At 38.7% G+C, this 17,691-nt stretch overlaps 1 protein-coding gene across 1 annotated transcript in view; it reads right to left on the bottom strand.

Annotated features, from left to right (window-relative positions):
• The window catches only part of LOC149227581 (putative LRR receptor-like serine/threonine-protein kinase At1g56130), a 317,042-nt gene that overhangs the window by 39,452 nt on the left and 259,899 nt on the right, over positions 1–17,691 (bottom strand). Inside the window, exons 7-9 of the mRNA XM_089380542.1 lie at positions 10,239–10,298; positions 10,001–10,045; positions 9,602–9,663 (exon numbers count right to left, since the gene is read on the bottom strand). Of these exons, the coding sequence (XP_089236668.1) occupies positions 9,602–9,663; positions 10,001–10,045; positions 10,239–10,298 (167 nt within the window). The remainder of the gene's footprint in view (positions 1–9,601; positions 9,664–10,000; positions 10,046–10,238; positions 10,299–17,691) is intronic.

Here is a 17,691-nt window from a genome sequence, read left to right as displayed (position 1 = left end):
CTCTTGCCACCCAACCCCATGAGAGGGATCAAATGCAAGAGTCCCCGAGTACATAGCAAGTCCATCATGCGAGTGTTGTGCCCTACGCAACTCATGTCACCTTGTCTCACTGGCACGGTCATCATATACAACCTGTCTAGGTAACCCAGCCAATCTCCCTCCAACGTGCAAAGGTAACTTAACAATATTGCATGCCCCATCTACGTAAGCCTGAAGAGATTTATTGTCTGGAAGGACTGCAACTTTGTTGGCTGCCTGTGCATTTATCTGCTCCCCATCAATGGCAAGTCCAACATATGATTGCCCATCCCCCTTGTTAAAATTGGCCACTAGGGCCAAACTCCATGTGGGTCATATTATTTATGGTAGCTAATATTTTTATTGGATCCCTCTCATTGAGAGGTGTAGGATTGATCTAAAGATCATCCGATTCCAATAAGTATCTATGAAGTTTTGAATTTATTTATGTTATGGACAAATTGTTAAGTCGGCCAGCAACTTATGTAGGCTCAGAAGCCCAACAGTCATGTCTATTCAACCTCTACGTTTTAGTATGAATAGAAGAGGACTTCAAGTCATTTCTACACACACTTGGATCTCTTCCTCACTCTACTTGTCTTTGGGTTTTAGTAGGAGGAGAGATCCTAAGGAAAAGCCGGAAAATCCAGAAAAGCCGGAAAAGCCGGAAAAGTCAGAAAAGCCGGAACTACTGGAAAATCCGGAAAAGATGGAAAATCCGGAATAGCCGGAAAATCCAAAAAAGCTAGAACTGCCGGAAAAGCTGAAAAATCCGGAACTGTCAGAACTGTCAGAAAAGTCGGAAACACCAGAAAAGACAGAAAAGCCAGAAAAGATGGAAATGTCAGAACTGTCGGAAAAGCTAGAACTATTGGGAACTGCCGAAACAGCCGAAGCATTTGTCTCCGAAGGAAGGCAGCATGATTTATGAGATAATGGGCAGCATAGTAAGCAGCCTGATGATATGAGCATGGGCAGCATAATAGGCAGCATGATGTATGAGATAATGGGCAGCATAATAAGCAGCATGATGATACGAGCATGGGAAGCATAATGATGCATGATGATATGAGCATGGGCAACATAATGACAAATGAGATCATTAGCATGGGCAGCTTGATGATGAATAAGACCATGGAAGATGCAGCATGATGAGCAGCATGAAGATGGGAGCAACTCAGCCATCAAGGTTCAACACGTGACAGTACAACAAGGTGTCACACGGCAATGTGTAGCAAATAGACGAGATGCAGCACTATGATAGGTGAATGAGTCACCTTAGAGAATCAGTTGAAGCAATATGTCTTCAACTAATCTCATGCCGATATCAAAAGTCAAAGTGATTGACTTCTATTGTAAATGTACTATCTCTCTCACTTTCTCTGCTGAACTTTGAAGAACATAAAAGAAGAATTGATCAAGGGTTTCCCCACATTGTGGGGTTTGTCCTTGGCTAGCGCCACATCTTGTGTCCTCTTGTCTTGGCTTGCCTTCTGCTATTTATATTTATGTTCTATCTGCAGTTTACTTTATGCTGATGTGATTGCTAATGTGGAAAGAAATTGAAATAAATTTCTCTAGCATAGAACATACCTAAAATTAACATGGTATCAGAGCTGAGGTGAAGAAAATGCCCAAGCAAGAGTGAGAGAGCAATCACCAAAGGCAATAGGGACAAGACAAAAGGATCAATGGGTTCCACATCTCTCTTCTAAGTTCACAAAGGGTGAAATCAAAGCAGAACATATTATCAAAATAGCGTAGCAGATGTTTCTGATGGCCCATCTAAAGATCACTTCATTGGGAATTTCGGATCTAAGGGTGGAAGGAAAGGCGGATGCCTTGGTTGCAATAAGTTCGGCCATTATGCGAAGAAGTGTCCGAAGGTAATGCATGTCATCAAGGAAATGGTCGACTCTTCAAAGAAAGCAAGGAACCCAAAATCACTTTTATGTACCTGATCGCAAGAAGAACCTGGTGTACATCTCGGAAATGGAAGTCAAAGGTTTCAGGGTGGCACTCATCGATGGAAAGGTACATGTTTGGAAATAGAATTTTCAAAGATGTTTTTGAATTCAGGGTTGTATCAAATTGCAGGAAGTCCACTGGGGACCGTGTCCATTGTCACGTAGCACCGAAGGTCTGTGAGTCAGATGGTGACAAGGATGCCTGAATTCAAAAGGAGCATGAAAGTACATGTCTGAGATGTATCGAAGGAAAATATTACAAGGGGACCATTCCCCTCATGTAGCAGGTCCACAGGTCTGGAACAACCTAAGGGGTCTAAGATTGATAATCAGGAATCTCGCATATGCAGGTGGAAGAAAGCCATCTATGGCTTGAAGCAAAACACCCCGAGCATAGTATGAGAGGATTGATAGTTGTCTGATAAAGCTGAGATTCACTAGGAGTGAAATGGATCCAAATCATCCGAAGGTTGCGGATGATAGACCTCTCATACCAGCACCTTATGAGGACGACTACTTCTAACAGGTGCAGACCCTCTCATTTGTAGAAGTAAGAGGGAGTTGGATTCCAGATGTGGAATGGTGAATTGCAAGCCTCTGACTACCTTGAGGATCTTAACTTTCAGAAGTTATATGGTAGTGATGTCGGACCAGATTTGGAAGATGCCTCTGAATCTCATAAACTCATTCACATTGATGTTCTTGGTGAACTTCCGTCCGAACATATGTTTTGCAGTTAGCATGGTGAGCTCATATTTGGTTGAACCTCACTAGATTCGTGCCAAGAATCTTCTAAGATGTCTTCAGGGCACAATCTCTCATGGATTGAGATACACTGCCGGAAATATGAAACTACATGATTATTTGAATGTTGATTGGGCAGGCAATGTGGAGGATCACTAGAGCACTTCTTAGTACTATTTCTCTTTGGATTCTGCTTCGATATCATGGATGAGCAGGAAGCAGAAGTCAGTTGTTATAAGCATCGCTGAGACCGGATACATATCTACGAGTATGATCTCGTATGAAGCTGCCTGGTTGGGGAAGCTCTTCAAGTGAGTTGTTTGTACCACTGTGATTCTCTGTGACAACCAGAGGTGGGATTCGATTATTGAGGAATATGGTAAGTCTATAAGCAAGGAAGCTCCATCGCTATGAGATGATGTATAGGTCGCTACACTTTGTCTAAGCCCCGGGGGAAAGATCAAATCTGTGATTTTCTCGAACGACTTGGAGTCGTCAAGAGACCCTTGTACAAGGGTCCTGCATGTTATATACATTGAGCTCTGGGAGCTCTGGGGGCTTGTGGTTCTTACTGGAGAAACATATGACCACAGGGTGACTCACCCTCCCCTGGTGGTGCGCACTGGGACAGGATGATTCGCTCTCCTGTGGAAAAGATGATTTACTCTCTTGAGGGACAAGATGATTCACTCTCTTGTGGGACAGGATGATTCGCTGTCCTATGGATAGGATGATTCACTCTCCTGTGAACTAGATGATTCACTCTCTTGTGGGACAAGATGATTCGCTCTCTTGTGGGACAGGATGATTCGCTCTCCTGTGTAGCAAGATGATTAATTCTCTTGTGAGGTCTGGATGATGTGTTCTCCATGACGTTTGTGTAGCAGGATGATTAATTCTCCTGTGAGGTCTGGATGATGTGTTCTCCATGACGATTGTGTAGCAGGATGATTAATTCTCCTGTGAGGTCTGGATGATGTGTTCTCCATGATGATTGTGTAGCAGGATGATTAGTTCTCCTGTGAGGTCTGGATGATGTGTTCTCCATGATGATTGTGTAGTAGGATGATTAGTTCTCCTGTGAGGCCTGGATGATGTGTTCTCCATGGCGATTGTGTAGCAGGATGATTAGTTCTCCTATGAGGACAGGATTGATTAAGTTCTCCTGTCGAGGCATCCTACCCATGCAGTGTGGGACTCATGGGAAGTACCTCTCATATGATCAATGAGAAGGGAAATGAGGATAGGGACCATAGTAGTACCGATGGATGCATCGTTGTATCTACTGTACTCCCTATGCTAGGATGACCTTCATTGATCTAGGATCAATGATACTGGTCTAGGACCAGTGGTAGGAGTTGTACCTACTATGATGCTGACTTCGGGTCGGTTGAGACTGGTCTGGGATCAGTGGTACATACTCTGAGACTGACTTAGGGTCAGTGGAAGATTGGTCTGGGACCAGTGAGAGTGGTACATGCTATGACACTGACTTCAGGTCGGCTGAGATTGATCTGGAACCAGTGGTACACTCTTTGAGACTGATGATACTGGTCTGGGACCAGTAGTAGGAGTGGTACCCTCTATGACGCTGACTTTCGGTCAGTTGAGACTGGTCTGGGACCAGTGGTACGCACTCTGAGACTGACTTCGGGTCAGTGGAGAATGGTATGAGACATTCTCGATCAATTCTTCTTCTTCATGGTTCAGTAGAGCTAAGTTGAGCATAGCTGAGCAGAGCAGAGTGATCAGCGTAGAGCAGAGCTAAGCAGAGCTGAGCAAAGTAGAGCAGAGCTAGCAGAGCTGAGTAGAGCAGAGCAAAGCCAGCAGAGCTGAGCAAAGCCAATAGAGTTGAGCAGAGCAGAGCAGAGCCAGGAGAGTTGAGCAGAGCCAACAGAGCTGAGCAGAGAAGTGCAGGGCACTGATGGCAGAGATAGTACAGTTGGACATATGGATCAACGGATGGAGTTCTCCCTAGTTGAGAGGGAGTGTTAAAATTGGCAACTAGGGCCAAACTCCATGTGGGTCATATTATTTATGGCAGCTGATATTTTTATTGTATCCCTCTCATTGAGAGGTGTAGGATTGATCTAAAGATCATCCGATTCCGATAAGTATTTATGAAGTTATGAATTTATTTATGTTATGGACAAATTGTTAAGTCGACCATCAACTTATGTAGGCTCAGAAGCCCAACAGTCATGTCTATTCAACCTCTACGTTTTAGTATGAATAGAACAAGACTTCAAGTCATTTCTACACACACTTGGATCTCTTCCTCTCTCTACTTGCCTTTGGGTTTTAGTAGGAGGAGAGATCCTAAGGAAAAGCCAGAAAAGCCGGAACTATCAAAAAAGCCGAAAAAGTCAAAAAAGCTAGAATTGTCGGAAAAGCCAGAATAGCCGAAAAAGCTGAAAAAGCCGGAACTGTCGGAACTGCCGAAAAAGCTAGAAAAGCCAGAAAAGCCAGAACTGCCAGAAAAGCTGGAAACGCTGGAAATACCAGAAAAGCCGGAAATGCCGGAACTGTCGGAACTACCAGAAAAGCCGGAACTACCGGGAACTGCTGAAACAACCGAAGCATTTGTCTCCGAAGGAAGGCAACATGATGTATGAGATAATGGGCAGCATAATAAGCAGCATGATGATATGAGCATGGGCAGCATAATAGGCAGCATGATGTATGAGATAATGGGCAGCATAATAAGCAGCATGATGATATGAGCATGGGTAGCATAATGATGCATGATGATATGAGCATGGGCAACATAATGATGAATGAGATCATGAGCATGGGCAGCTTGATGATGAATAAGACCATGGAAGATGCATCATGATGAGCAGCATGAAGATGAGAGAAGCTCAGTCATCAAGGTTCAACACATGTGACAGTACAACAAGGTGTCACACGATAATGTGCAGCAAATAGACGAGATGCAGCACTATGATAGGTGAACGAGTCACCTTAGAGAATCAGTTGAAGCAATATGTCTTCAACTGATCTCATGCCAATATCAAAAGTCAAAGTGATTGACTTCTATTGTAAATGTACTATCTCTCTCACTTTTTCTGCTGAACTTTGAAGAACATAAAAGAAGAATTGATCAAGGGTTTCCCCACATTGTGGGGTTTGTCCCCGGCTAGCGCCACATCTTGTGTCCTCTTGTCTTGGCTTGTCTTTTGCGATTTATATTTATGTTCTATCAGCAGTTTCCTTTATGCTGATGTGATTGCTAACGTGGAAAAGAAATTGAAATAAATTGCTCTAGCATAGAACATACCTAAAATTAACACCCCTCTACCATGGGCACAAGAAGAGTCCTGAGTTGTCCCTCCACAAGTAGCTCATCGAGCATAACATCCTCATCTAGCTCACGCTTCTCAAGGTGCTCTCCATACTGTTGTAGGTAGTTGTCATCTAAGAACTCCGTCACAGATCTAGGTGCCTCTGTGCCCATCAGCACCTCACTAATGGATGTGTCCCCCGACTCCTCCCTAATTTGTTGTGCGCTGCCATCACCTGAAAATCTAGACACGGTCTTGGACACCTCATCAATGGATACCTCAAAAACAAATGGCACCTCATCAATGACAGACACCACATCATCAGATGGCTCTATGGGTGTATGCTCCAGTTTCTCCGTCAATGTGTCAACTGGTGCCATCAAAGAGGTCTCCAACAATGGTGACTCTTGTTCTACACTGGGTATATCGATGTGCTCCTCATGACCCTGCGTACCCTCGACCTCCTCCTCAGGCCCATGATGTTTAAAACCAGGTCTCCACCAGCAAAATCGTCTCCTTGACTCACCCTCTAACTATCCTTGGCCTGCCTGCTCCTTTTTACGAGATATGGTTCCCTCATTCTGTTGACTTTCCCCACATGGTGTAGATGGTCGTACTCCCACGGCTTGTGCACCTCTAGTGTCTCTGCTGTAAGGACAAGGATGGATCTGGTCTCACACCTTCCTCAACTGAGCCAACCTCTCATCATTTCAATGGATTCCACCCCAGAATTCCTGCATACTAAATCTCCCTTGAGCCATGGGTGGTGTACGGTGTAACCCGTCACTGTGCATACATGCCCAAATCTCCCATGATCTTACTGGTTACCCACAGCTGGGCCAAGATCATGCTTTGATACCACTGTAATGTTCCAAACTTAAATAAATAATGATATGCAAAGAAAAAACGATTTTATACACAAAAATTTTCAACAAGCAAATGGTCATAAAAACTCCAAAAGTAGAACCAACTAAGCCATTTTATTAATCAATGGAACAAGTACAATAGTATGGAGGAATGCACCTGGGCTTGCCTCAATGGCAAGCATGACAAAACCCAGGTGATGATACAATGATATCAAGCACTCGAAAATGAATGCTCCTCTAATGCTCTGTGCTGCCCAGAAAACTACACTATTGACTCGAAAGGAACTGCAAGAAAACCCACTTCCACTGCTCGAAAAATGTTACAAAATTAGCCCCAATCTCTGTGACCAAAACTCACAAAAACCCAGAAAGGTTTTGGTCTGAATCCAACCTCCCAAATTCGGCCCCCAATATGCCCTACGCCCTCCAAACTCCTCAAGAATACAACCTACAAGGAATACAGGCAAAAACCTCCTCCCAAGCTCCGGAAATGTAGGAATCTCCTCCACAAATGGTTCCCTTAGCTCCCCCGGCAAAGTTCAGCCTTAAAGACTGATGCTCTACCTCCCGCGTGTGCACCCAATGTTGCCTCTGCGCTAGCCCAGGAAGTGCGAAAGTCACACTGCTAAGAAGCACCCTCCTCCAGCTCCCAAACTCTCTAAAATGATAGCAACCTTCCTATGCCTCCTCTCCAGAAAATCTCCCAACCAAACTCCACTGCAAGACAGCACAAGCAAACTCAGCCTCCTCTTCACTGATTTCTCCAGTAATACGCACCACCTGGAGATGAATGCAACTGCTGGAAACCACAATGAAATCCTCCTCCAGAAGAATGAAGAAAAACCTTCCTAGGGTGGCAGTCGAAGTACCCTAAAAAAAGGGTGAGCTCTTCGGTTGAAGAACTCTTGTTGTACAACAAGTTACTCGACTAAGCAGCTCAAGCAACCAAAGAGAAATCAATATGCCAAAAAGGTGTCAAATGAAGAGTGTTGCCTCCTTTTTATAGATTTCGTGGAGCCTTTTTCCCTCCTTCGTGGGTCCCTCACTAAACCTTCGATTTTCCCTCTAATTCATTTCGAACCATTGGCTTAGGGAGTGCGTATTTCCTTGTGTGGGTGGCCCCAGATGCTACTAACAAAATCCCAAAGTAACTTACTTCTAACTCCTAAGTCTTCTAATAAAAATGAAATGGGCCCCGTCACCTCCAAAATTGGCCCCAAAATGTAGAAATTAATCATGTTCCAAAATAATTTAGGAAGGAACATTACATAAAAACAGTGAAGCTAAGTGTGTAGATACACATGTGGAGGATGAAATTAAAATTGTCTTTATAGTGGCAATATCAGGTGAGGATAACTTAGTAGTGAAACTTGAATTGAAGTTGAGTTAGTGTTTCTTGAAGAGTGACTTTCAAACACCAAGTATGATAAAGGAAAGTGGTTATGGAAAAGCTACAATAACTACAACAAAAAATTCAGTAGAAGAAATCAAGGAAACCATTAGAGTTCTTGAAGACTCTGTGGCAGTGGAAGAGAAGATGAAAGAACATGAATATGTTTTTTTTGATCTTATAGTAATTGACAGAAAAGTTCAGTCAACGGTAGCCAAGGTACAACTAGATGAGACAAAGAATCAGATAAAGACGACACTAAAGACAAGGAACTATTAAAGAAGAGTAAAAAGTATGTGGAATACAAAGTTTTGGAGCAATGGGAAGAAAAGACTTGTGCAAAGTAGCGTTGTGGATCAACATGCAGAAGTAAAAAAAAAAATTGAAATGGTATAAGTATTGTAAGCCTAGTTGAGACCAACAGGTAGTAGTGGTCATAATTAAGGGGGAGTTGTTAGTACTAGTGAATGTAATAGTTGAGATTAAGAGGGAGTGTTAAAGAATGAAATATCTTGTTAAGTAAAGTAGTCAGATAGTTAGTTGTCAGTCACTTTTAGAAATATATTTTTATACACTATTAGTCAAGATATTTTTAAAAAATCATGCAAATCCTAGATATATTTAGAAGTGGTTAGTTTTAGGTGATTTTGGAAAATTCTTGACTTATGTAAAATTTATTTAATGATGAGAAGGATGTGTAATGCCCCAAGGGTGTATGAATCATTCTCTCTTCCTTTCCATACATCTTTCCACAAAATATAGCAGAGTGACTAAGTTTTAGAAAAACATTTTAAATAAATGGTATCACTAATGACCAAAGGGAAGGTTCTCTTATGTAGGAAGCATTAAGGAAGAATCTTATTGTTGGTATCTATTATCAACATTAACATATTAAGATATAAGACAAAGATAGGGCTATAACAAAATTAATTATGGTCACGGGTAAAGGACAAATCTGAAAATTGTATCAAATTCTGCAAACAGCTCATTGCTAAATCTTCTCAATAAAAATCAACAAGAAAAATTAAAGGTTTAATGGGCCATGAGAAAAACATATTCACTATGTTGAATTATAAAAGATAATTTTATAAATAAAAAAAACATACATTTGAAAACATAGCACAAATGAAACAAACCAAAAAGAGAAAAGAGAAGAGAAAGTGAAAACCTTAAAGTTGTTGCCTTCATTAATAAAGCCCACTTTACATGAATAGTTACCCCAATTTGCAAGTGCAGGATCCTATATACACACTACTGCATAGGAATAAAACAGATGACCCTATGTAAAATGCAACTTTTGTACTTAAAAGGGAAGAGGTTAAAATAACTCACAACGTGGAGCTCCATTGCAAGGAAAGGTCCGTTGGAGGCAACCTAATCCTCTCCCAGAAAATCTGTAAGAGCGAAGTTGTTGGTAATTACCAATTATAATGATTATTCACGATGATTATAGTCGAAAAGAAACACCACTTAATATTCTGAAAAATATAAAAGATAAAAAATCAGGATATTAGGACACAGGTTTCAGACTCATGCCCGGTTGCTTATATCCTGAATAAATATTAGAACGATGATTTTGTATAGTCTATTAAATTCTAGCATTTTCCCCTTTAGTCGGTGAAATCAAACAATATTTTTCAATATTAACTCGTATTTTTCGTCTGTCAACTCGTATTTTTCGTCTGTCTTTGCTCTTAAATAAAATATGAGATAGAAAGAGGGCGTGGCTACCTATTATCCGTTTCATTTGTTGCGAAGTAATTTCCTACCAGATTCCTGCATGTCACGATATAATATATTATAAATTGTGCAATGTAGTTGATAGAAAAAGGCGTGTTGATTGCCCAACAATAGACACTGACATTTACTAGTAAAGAAGGAAGTTACTAATAATAACGGACAATTATATCAAATTAGTTTAAAAAGTCAACTGATGACTTCATATCAGAAATTAATCCTATTTGCATACACTGTCAAACTGTTCAGCCATCCTGGAAGAGCTCCAGAAAACTGGTTGTAAGATAGATCTCTGTGTACATAAGACATTAGCAGTATAGTAAGACAAAATTGTTAATAAAATTAAGATTCCATAAACAATAGCATATTATCTTAGAATATATGCATATCAGCGTAATGATGCGTAAATATAATATACTTTATGTTACTCAGTTGCACTCAACGTAATCATGTAATTATCGATATCTTATGTAGTCTTTAGAGCTTTCCGTTTGTTGTATGTACTTTATTCTAGTTGTTTGTACGTCATTTAGCCATCAAGGTTTTAGCTAAGTCATGGTTGGTGGGACATTAATTGCCTTAATTTCATTTTAAAGTAAGTTATAAAAGGAATTGATACACAAGTAGCAATTGGAATTTTCTAGATGGTGAAATGTTAAAGATAAAGCATGCATGTAAAGCCACTTATCCCACATGCAAGGATCAAAGGGGTAAGAGGGACAAGAAATTATAAATAGGCACGTAAGTTTCAACAAATGTTATGCTGTTTAGATGTTTTGTTGTAGGTAGTTCAAAAAATTGACTTTTTGGTCAATCGCAACGACAATTTTTTTCCTTTTAGCAAATTAATATTGTATTTGGAAGATTAACATTGTCTATTACATTTAGTTGCATAGTTTTTAGAATGGTTGTTAGAATATTCTAAATTATTCTAAATTGTGACAAGTAAATCATTATATAATATAAAAATTATGTACTAGTCTATTATATAATATAAAAATTATGTACTAGTCCACTGCTTTAATTGCATGTCATTACATGTTATTGTATGTTTCACTTAAAAACTTTTCAAGTTTGTTGTCACAACTGCATGTCATTGCATGTTACTAGCTGATTTTTTTAAGCCCTTCTCGGAGTTCTTCATTTGAAGAGAAAATGTTCATTTTTCTTACTCTTTCCTTGTTTATCAATTGTGTTCAAGTTAAGATTATAATAATGGTGTCAAAGAATGTTCTTTGCTTCATGCTCAAACAGCAACAATGGCTTCTTTTTTAGCTATTGAAAATAGTTGAAATTCAAATAATTCACTGCCAGCAGAAGAAGCCATAAAAGTCACATGGATGAATAAGAAACACTGTACAAAAAATGAATCAGGCCATTTGTTCAATGATTGTAACCATGGATAGAAGGGAATAATGAGATGAAAGTAGTGGTGAACAAGGCCATCGAAGACACTGAAATTAGAGAAGAGAGGATGGTCATCATGACCATGATTTTATGCCTTTTTCAAACAACTAGACAAAACAAATGCGCAATCATATGAATCAATCTGATTGAGAAAAGCATGAACCATAAGTTACATCCCCATTCCTATGTTTGGCCATATTAGCAATGATATCAAATCAACGACTTGGATAGAGTAACTTGAAAAGAGATGGTCATCATGACCATGATTTTATGCCTTTTTCAAACAACTATACAAAACAAATGCGCAATCATATGAATCAATCTGATTGAGAAAAGCATGAACCAAAAATTACATCCCCATTCCTATGTTTGGCCATATTAGCAATGATATCAAATCAACGACTTGGATAGAGTAACTCTCTCATCTTTTCAAATTGAACCCTATGGTTAATAACAAAAAAAAATATTTTACAACTCTCACCTTGATGGGTTTGTATTTGATTCACGGGATGAGAGAGGTCAACAAAAGATAATCACTTGGAACCAATTTGTAACTACATTTTATTATTGTTTTGTGTCCTACTTAGCCCTTAAAACATGAAGCAACAAGGTAGAGTTCCATTAAGCTATCTTGTTTGTAGATAATATTTCTCCTGGGCATGAAGTTTCCATGTATATCTACATATTAAAGAGTCCATTTGGGTGTATGTCAAAGTGTTCCAGCCTGCCACTCTTCAATAGGGAATTCAACAAGAAAAAGTCTATTTACAGGTTCTCAGAAACCACCTGTCAAGAGAATCCTGCCCTGAAAATGAAGGTAGAACTCAAAGGTAAAGTGGAACCTAAATTTTCTCCTTTAAACATATTGTTGGAAAGTTTAAAAGTATAGTAGTAGTCTCTATTATCATTGTTAATTTACATTGAAAACAACTTTGTTTTAATTTGAAAGAGAAGTGGTTCAAAGTGCACAAGGATAGAGTTATTAGCATGATCCACATGATAGAATGTATAGCCAAAGAACAACCTGGGAATGATCAAGAGGAGGTAGCAGAAATTTAGGAGAAAAAACAAAAAGAGGACCCAATTTTGTCCCTTTATGTCCATTGGGAATTATTCAATATTAGTTTCTTTAGGTTAAAAAGAAATTTAAAAGGAAAGAATTGTGGTTACTCTTATTGATTCTAGCAGCACCAATGTTATCATAACTGAAATGGACTGGCCAAAACCAACATGTCTCACCGGTTGGAGGGAAAAACTGGTTCATACTAGTAAACCAGGCCATTTTTGGCCGGTTCGGTAGTGAACTTGCCTTTTTTCACTAAACCAGCCAGTTTGGTAGTGAATTGGCCTTTTTTCACTAAACTGGCCAGTTTGGTACTGAACCAGCTAGTTTTGTATGACGCTACGAAGGACCCTTTGAATGCAATTTTTTTTTAAAGCAATGATATATGAGTGGGGAAGCCTACTATTTGACCATACTCCCCTACTAATGCTATGCAATTAATGGTAATGTTAAATTCTTGATGTAAAAGGATGAAAATGAGAATGTTACTTTTACTTAATTTTGTGACATTACCATTAATTGACTTAGGATGTTTGAGAGTGGTTCCAAACTCATTGGATTTCATATGGAGGAAGTCGGATTTTAGATCCAACTCAAAATCCAATAAAATTAACAAATTTTTAAGATTTTAGGATTGGGGGGATTGCAATGTTTCCATTGGATTTCGTCATATACGAGGGTATGGAACTAACATTTAATCAAGAGCACCAACCCCTCTATGTATCTTGATGTTAGTGGCATTGGTTGTTGAACTCCTGTATCATGATCCTACTAAAAATGTACTCATCACTCAAACAAAATCTTGACTTGACATGCTAAGCTTTTTCTATCTTATTTTAATGCTTAGAGGGCGATATTGATGGCGAAGATCCCAATATAGGAAAATATTTTGATGATATGTAGGTATTTTTTGTGGCATGATTTTTTTTGGATGCTAGAGGCCATCTAGGTTTTGTTTGTTGATATATTTTCGGTTCAGAGATGGATTGCACTTAGTGTTATTTTGGTTATGTTCACCCTTACATACTATATAAATGAGATCTTTTGCTTATTTGTGTATAAATAGTTTAGAACCTTGGATTCATATGGATGCACATGAATATATATGCTTTTCTTTAAAATTTGAATATTTTATGTGTTTTTGGTGATTGATTTTTTGTTCCAGTTTTTTTACCAGTTATGGTCCAGTTTTGACCAGTTTCCAGTCTGGGGGGTCTACCAGTTCGATGACTAGTCTGGTTCTGATAACATTGAGTAGAACTTATAACTTCATAGACCCCAAGTTGATGCTATTGGTGAATTCCGGATGGACTTTAATGAGTTGTACATGAAGTTTGGAAAAGGACAACAACTTATCACAATTAGAGGGATACAACTAAGTGCATATTGATTGATCTCAATATAAAATGGCCAAATATCTTACTCAAGGTGACTTTTGTTTCATTTTTTTATGTAATTCCATGAAGGGCTTGCATTTCAAGGTAGAAGCATAAAAAACAAAAAGACAAAAGGCTTGGTGCAACAATTAATTAATGAGTTTGTTGACCTATTTCAGGACCCACCTCCAATTGCCACTACATTAGGGACAAAACCACGTCACTAAGTTGTTAGAAAGGTTGAAATTAGCCATTTCTCTTCCCTTTAGATATCCTAAGGTATTCAAGGATGAGATATAAGAAAGTCCAAGAAATATTGGATATGTCATATAGTTCCATGTAAGAATTCTTTTGCATCTGTAGTGTTGTTGCCAAGGAAGACGGATGGTTCTTTCTTTACATAAATTGATTAGAAAATATTGAATCAAGACTAATACTACAAGGATTACACCAATTAGCAAAGGATTTTGTGGATTTTTTTTTATTTCATATATGTTAGATACCTAAACCTTGGTAATATTGCATTGTAAATTTTTTGATCTTAGAGAAAATAAAGAGTCATAGGTGAATAGGAACAACCATCCTCAATCTTGTGGGTAGATGAAACAAAAGGTCATTTCTGTGTATATATTTGTCCTATTTTAATAAAATTATCATGCATGGAGTTATTCAATCCTCAACCTGCCAGCGGTATAAGAGCCTGGTGCCTTTTTTGATAACTCCATTGTCTTGGCATTAGAGGAATTTTGAGGTCTAAGATTGGTCTCCTAAGGAAATTATAAAATAATAGTGGAAATAATAAAATAAGATTAGATGACATCATCAAATTTTAGAAGGAAAAAAAGAAAAAACTATTTTTTCAACTCGTATTTTCAACTTATCTCCCTATGGGTTTACTCAAATTTCAAGTGGGAACACTCGTTGGATGCATAATTTGATTCTTCATTTAAGAAGTACCCATTTTGCATACTTTCAATGGACCATGCTACATGAAAAGTGAGAAATACATGAAAAATGTGATTGCAATCACGTTTTTTATGTATTTCTCATTTTTCGTGTAGTAGGTCCTATCGAAACTATGCAACATGCGTACTCCTTGGATGAGGAATTAAATTTTACATCCAACGAGTACTACTGCTCGAAATTTGAGTAAAACCTTAGGGAGATAAGTTGAAAATACGAGTTGAACAAATAGTTTTATTATTTTATTATTTTTTAATCTTTTTGCTTTTTTTACTCCAAAAATGGTGAATCATCCCCCATGGTTGACATCATCATCTTGAATCCTATTGGTTCTTATAAAGTTTATTTTGGTTGTACATTTTTCTTAGGAGACCCATTTTAGACCTCAAAATTTCTCTAATAGAGCATCATTGTGATCCTGTTGTGCAATATGAGTGCATCAATTATTCATCTTCTCTTTTTTCTCTGTAATCTGCTTCGCAAGCCCTACCTATGCATTGAGATTAAATGTTGATAAACCCTAAAATTCCTCCATATGTAATGTTCCCAAATCTGTGCATGTAAAAATCACTTAGGAGATTTGCCAAATTTTAGATAATATTAAAAGGGGAAAATATTATTTTGGGAGAAAAGGGGAGAAATTATTATTTTAATGAAATGGCAGCAAAATAATATTTTATTGGAGGAATGCAAATCATTATTTTAATGGAATGACGGCAAAATAATATTTTATTATAGAGGGAGGCAAATTATTATTTTATTGGAATGGCGGAAAATTATTATTTTATTTAAATGGTGGCAAAAGTGGATAATGGATCCCACCCTTAAAATAATAAGGAAGAAGGGATAATCGAGAAGCTAGAGGGAGACTGCATGAAGAATTATAAAAGTAGGAGGAAGTCAATTGTAAATCATTCTATTCTATCTATTTCATTGACAATTGAAAGGAGCTCGAACGAGTTCAAGAGTTTCAAGCGAAACTCAAGCTAATTTCAATGGACTTTGTGTGCCACCCTAGTTATCTCTTGGAGGAAGATCATTTCAAATTCCCCAATTGTGTTTGCAGGGGTATAATATCAAGGACCGAGTTCAATTCTTCACCAAAGGGGCAAGTTCTCAAGAGTCTAGAAGAGAATCATTTTGAAGCAAATATCAAGAGCTGAGCATCAAGATTATTTTCCTCAAGAGGTTGTGTTATTCCTAGTGCCAAGTTGTTGTCAGTGTTTGTTCCAAAAACAAAACACAGGGTGGATTACAAAGAGGTCGTATGCCAAGGAGAAGGATGATTCATGTTGTCACTCATATTATACAAGCACAACGACAACGGCTTAGGGCAGAGGCTGCCACTCTGAACCCCACCCACTTTGTTCTAGCTATATGTGAAAATTCCAAAAACTGGAATCCTATTGCAGCAACTGGTATTATTTCTTCTAACTGGTGATTTAATTATTCAGTTTATTGCTATGAAAACATCGAAATAAACACACTGCAACATTCACAAATAAAACTGCGGAAAATAAAATAGCACTAGAACTGAGAAAATACTAGCACATACACATAAAAATAACACCATTGTTTTTGCACAAAAGTCCCCGGAAAAACCCAATGCGGGAAAAATGGTGCAGCAGATGAGAGTTTTATTTTATTATGCAATAGTGACATCTAAGTACAATCTGGATGCCTGAAACTGGCAATCCACATCAATAAAATATGGGCAAAATTATTGAAGGGAATTACCCTTCCTCAACAAGCAATCCCGTCACCACCTGCCTTAAAAAAACTCGGCCTCCTGGACCCTCTGTCATCTTCTGCGTTGGTGTGCACAGTCCTTATGACATCAAGCCTCTAAGCAGTCTCAGATGAAGTCGTTCTGCCTACCTCTACTGAGAAAATCGTATCTCCGTCACTCTGGAACCTCTTCCCGACCTCTGGAACTAAGAACGATTTTTTCCTTAGCTAAATCGCACTGCCAATCTGAAGCAAATGCGTAGTCCTTTGTGCTGCCTCACTGGAAATAACTCATCCCTCTTGTTGTTGCTTCTATAGATATTGAAAACTTCCTCCAGACTCACTGTCCATGCCCCTCACTCACTGCTTCGATCTCTAGCTCTCTGGCAATTGACTGCTACTACTCTGGAAATTGATCTGCCAAGGAAATCGAATTTTTGGTGTTCTCAAGTGTATTCTCCAAGTGCCCATCAACTTCCTCTTAGAATCCATTGTTCAAGCACCAACGACCAAAATTAAAACTTAATCGATGGCTAGGATCATCTTGGAATCGATCTATGTGAGTTTCTAGATGATTCTTACCTTGAATTAATTAACACTGATTAATTAACCAATTTTCCTATGTTTAGACTTAGGAAACATTAAAAAATTGGTTAATAATCTAATTAAGTCACTTCTAGGTGGAATTTCCATAAACGATTTCTCTATCTTGGAGATCTCATGTATTCTAGCCTTTCCACCAAATTTCGTGGCTACAACACATGCGATGCTACAAAAACTAACACTCCCTCTTAGCGAGGAATGTGTTTTAGTGTTGCACACCCTGTCACAACACTCTGTCTCTGTATCATCTCCTGTCATGTTGTTGATGTCTAGATGCTACCACCCACCAACTACTATGTAACTTTGATGCTGCATCCATGTTGTTTCTGACACCACGATACTACTGCCAACTCTACATCTGCACTGCAACTCCCTCTCATCTGTTGTTGCTGCAACTGAAAAGCATCCAAAATATTGAATCAAGTGTGTCCAGTATGATGCATTTGTCTCCCGAGTCCTGACTGCTACTAGCAACTGCACTGTCCACCAAAGAATTTGCGTTGCTACTAACTCTGCATTGTGCCACTTCTGCACTGGGCTCCCCA

This window comes from Pinus tabuliformis, chromosome J (assembly GCF_031772625.1).
Source record: "Pinus tabuliformis cultivar Carrire ecotype Pingquan chromosome J, CPIR1, whole genome shotgun sequence".
Classification (NCBI taxonomy): Eukaryota; Viridiplantae; Streptophyta; class Pinopsida; order Pinales; family Pinaceae; genus Pinus; species Pinus tabuliformis.
The sequence above is the reverse complement of the archived record's forward strand: the minus strand, read 5'-3'. Positions and strand labels throughout refer to the sequence as shown.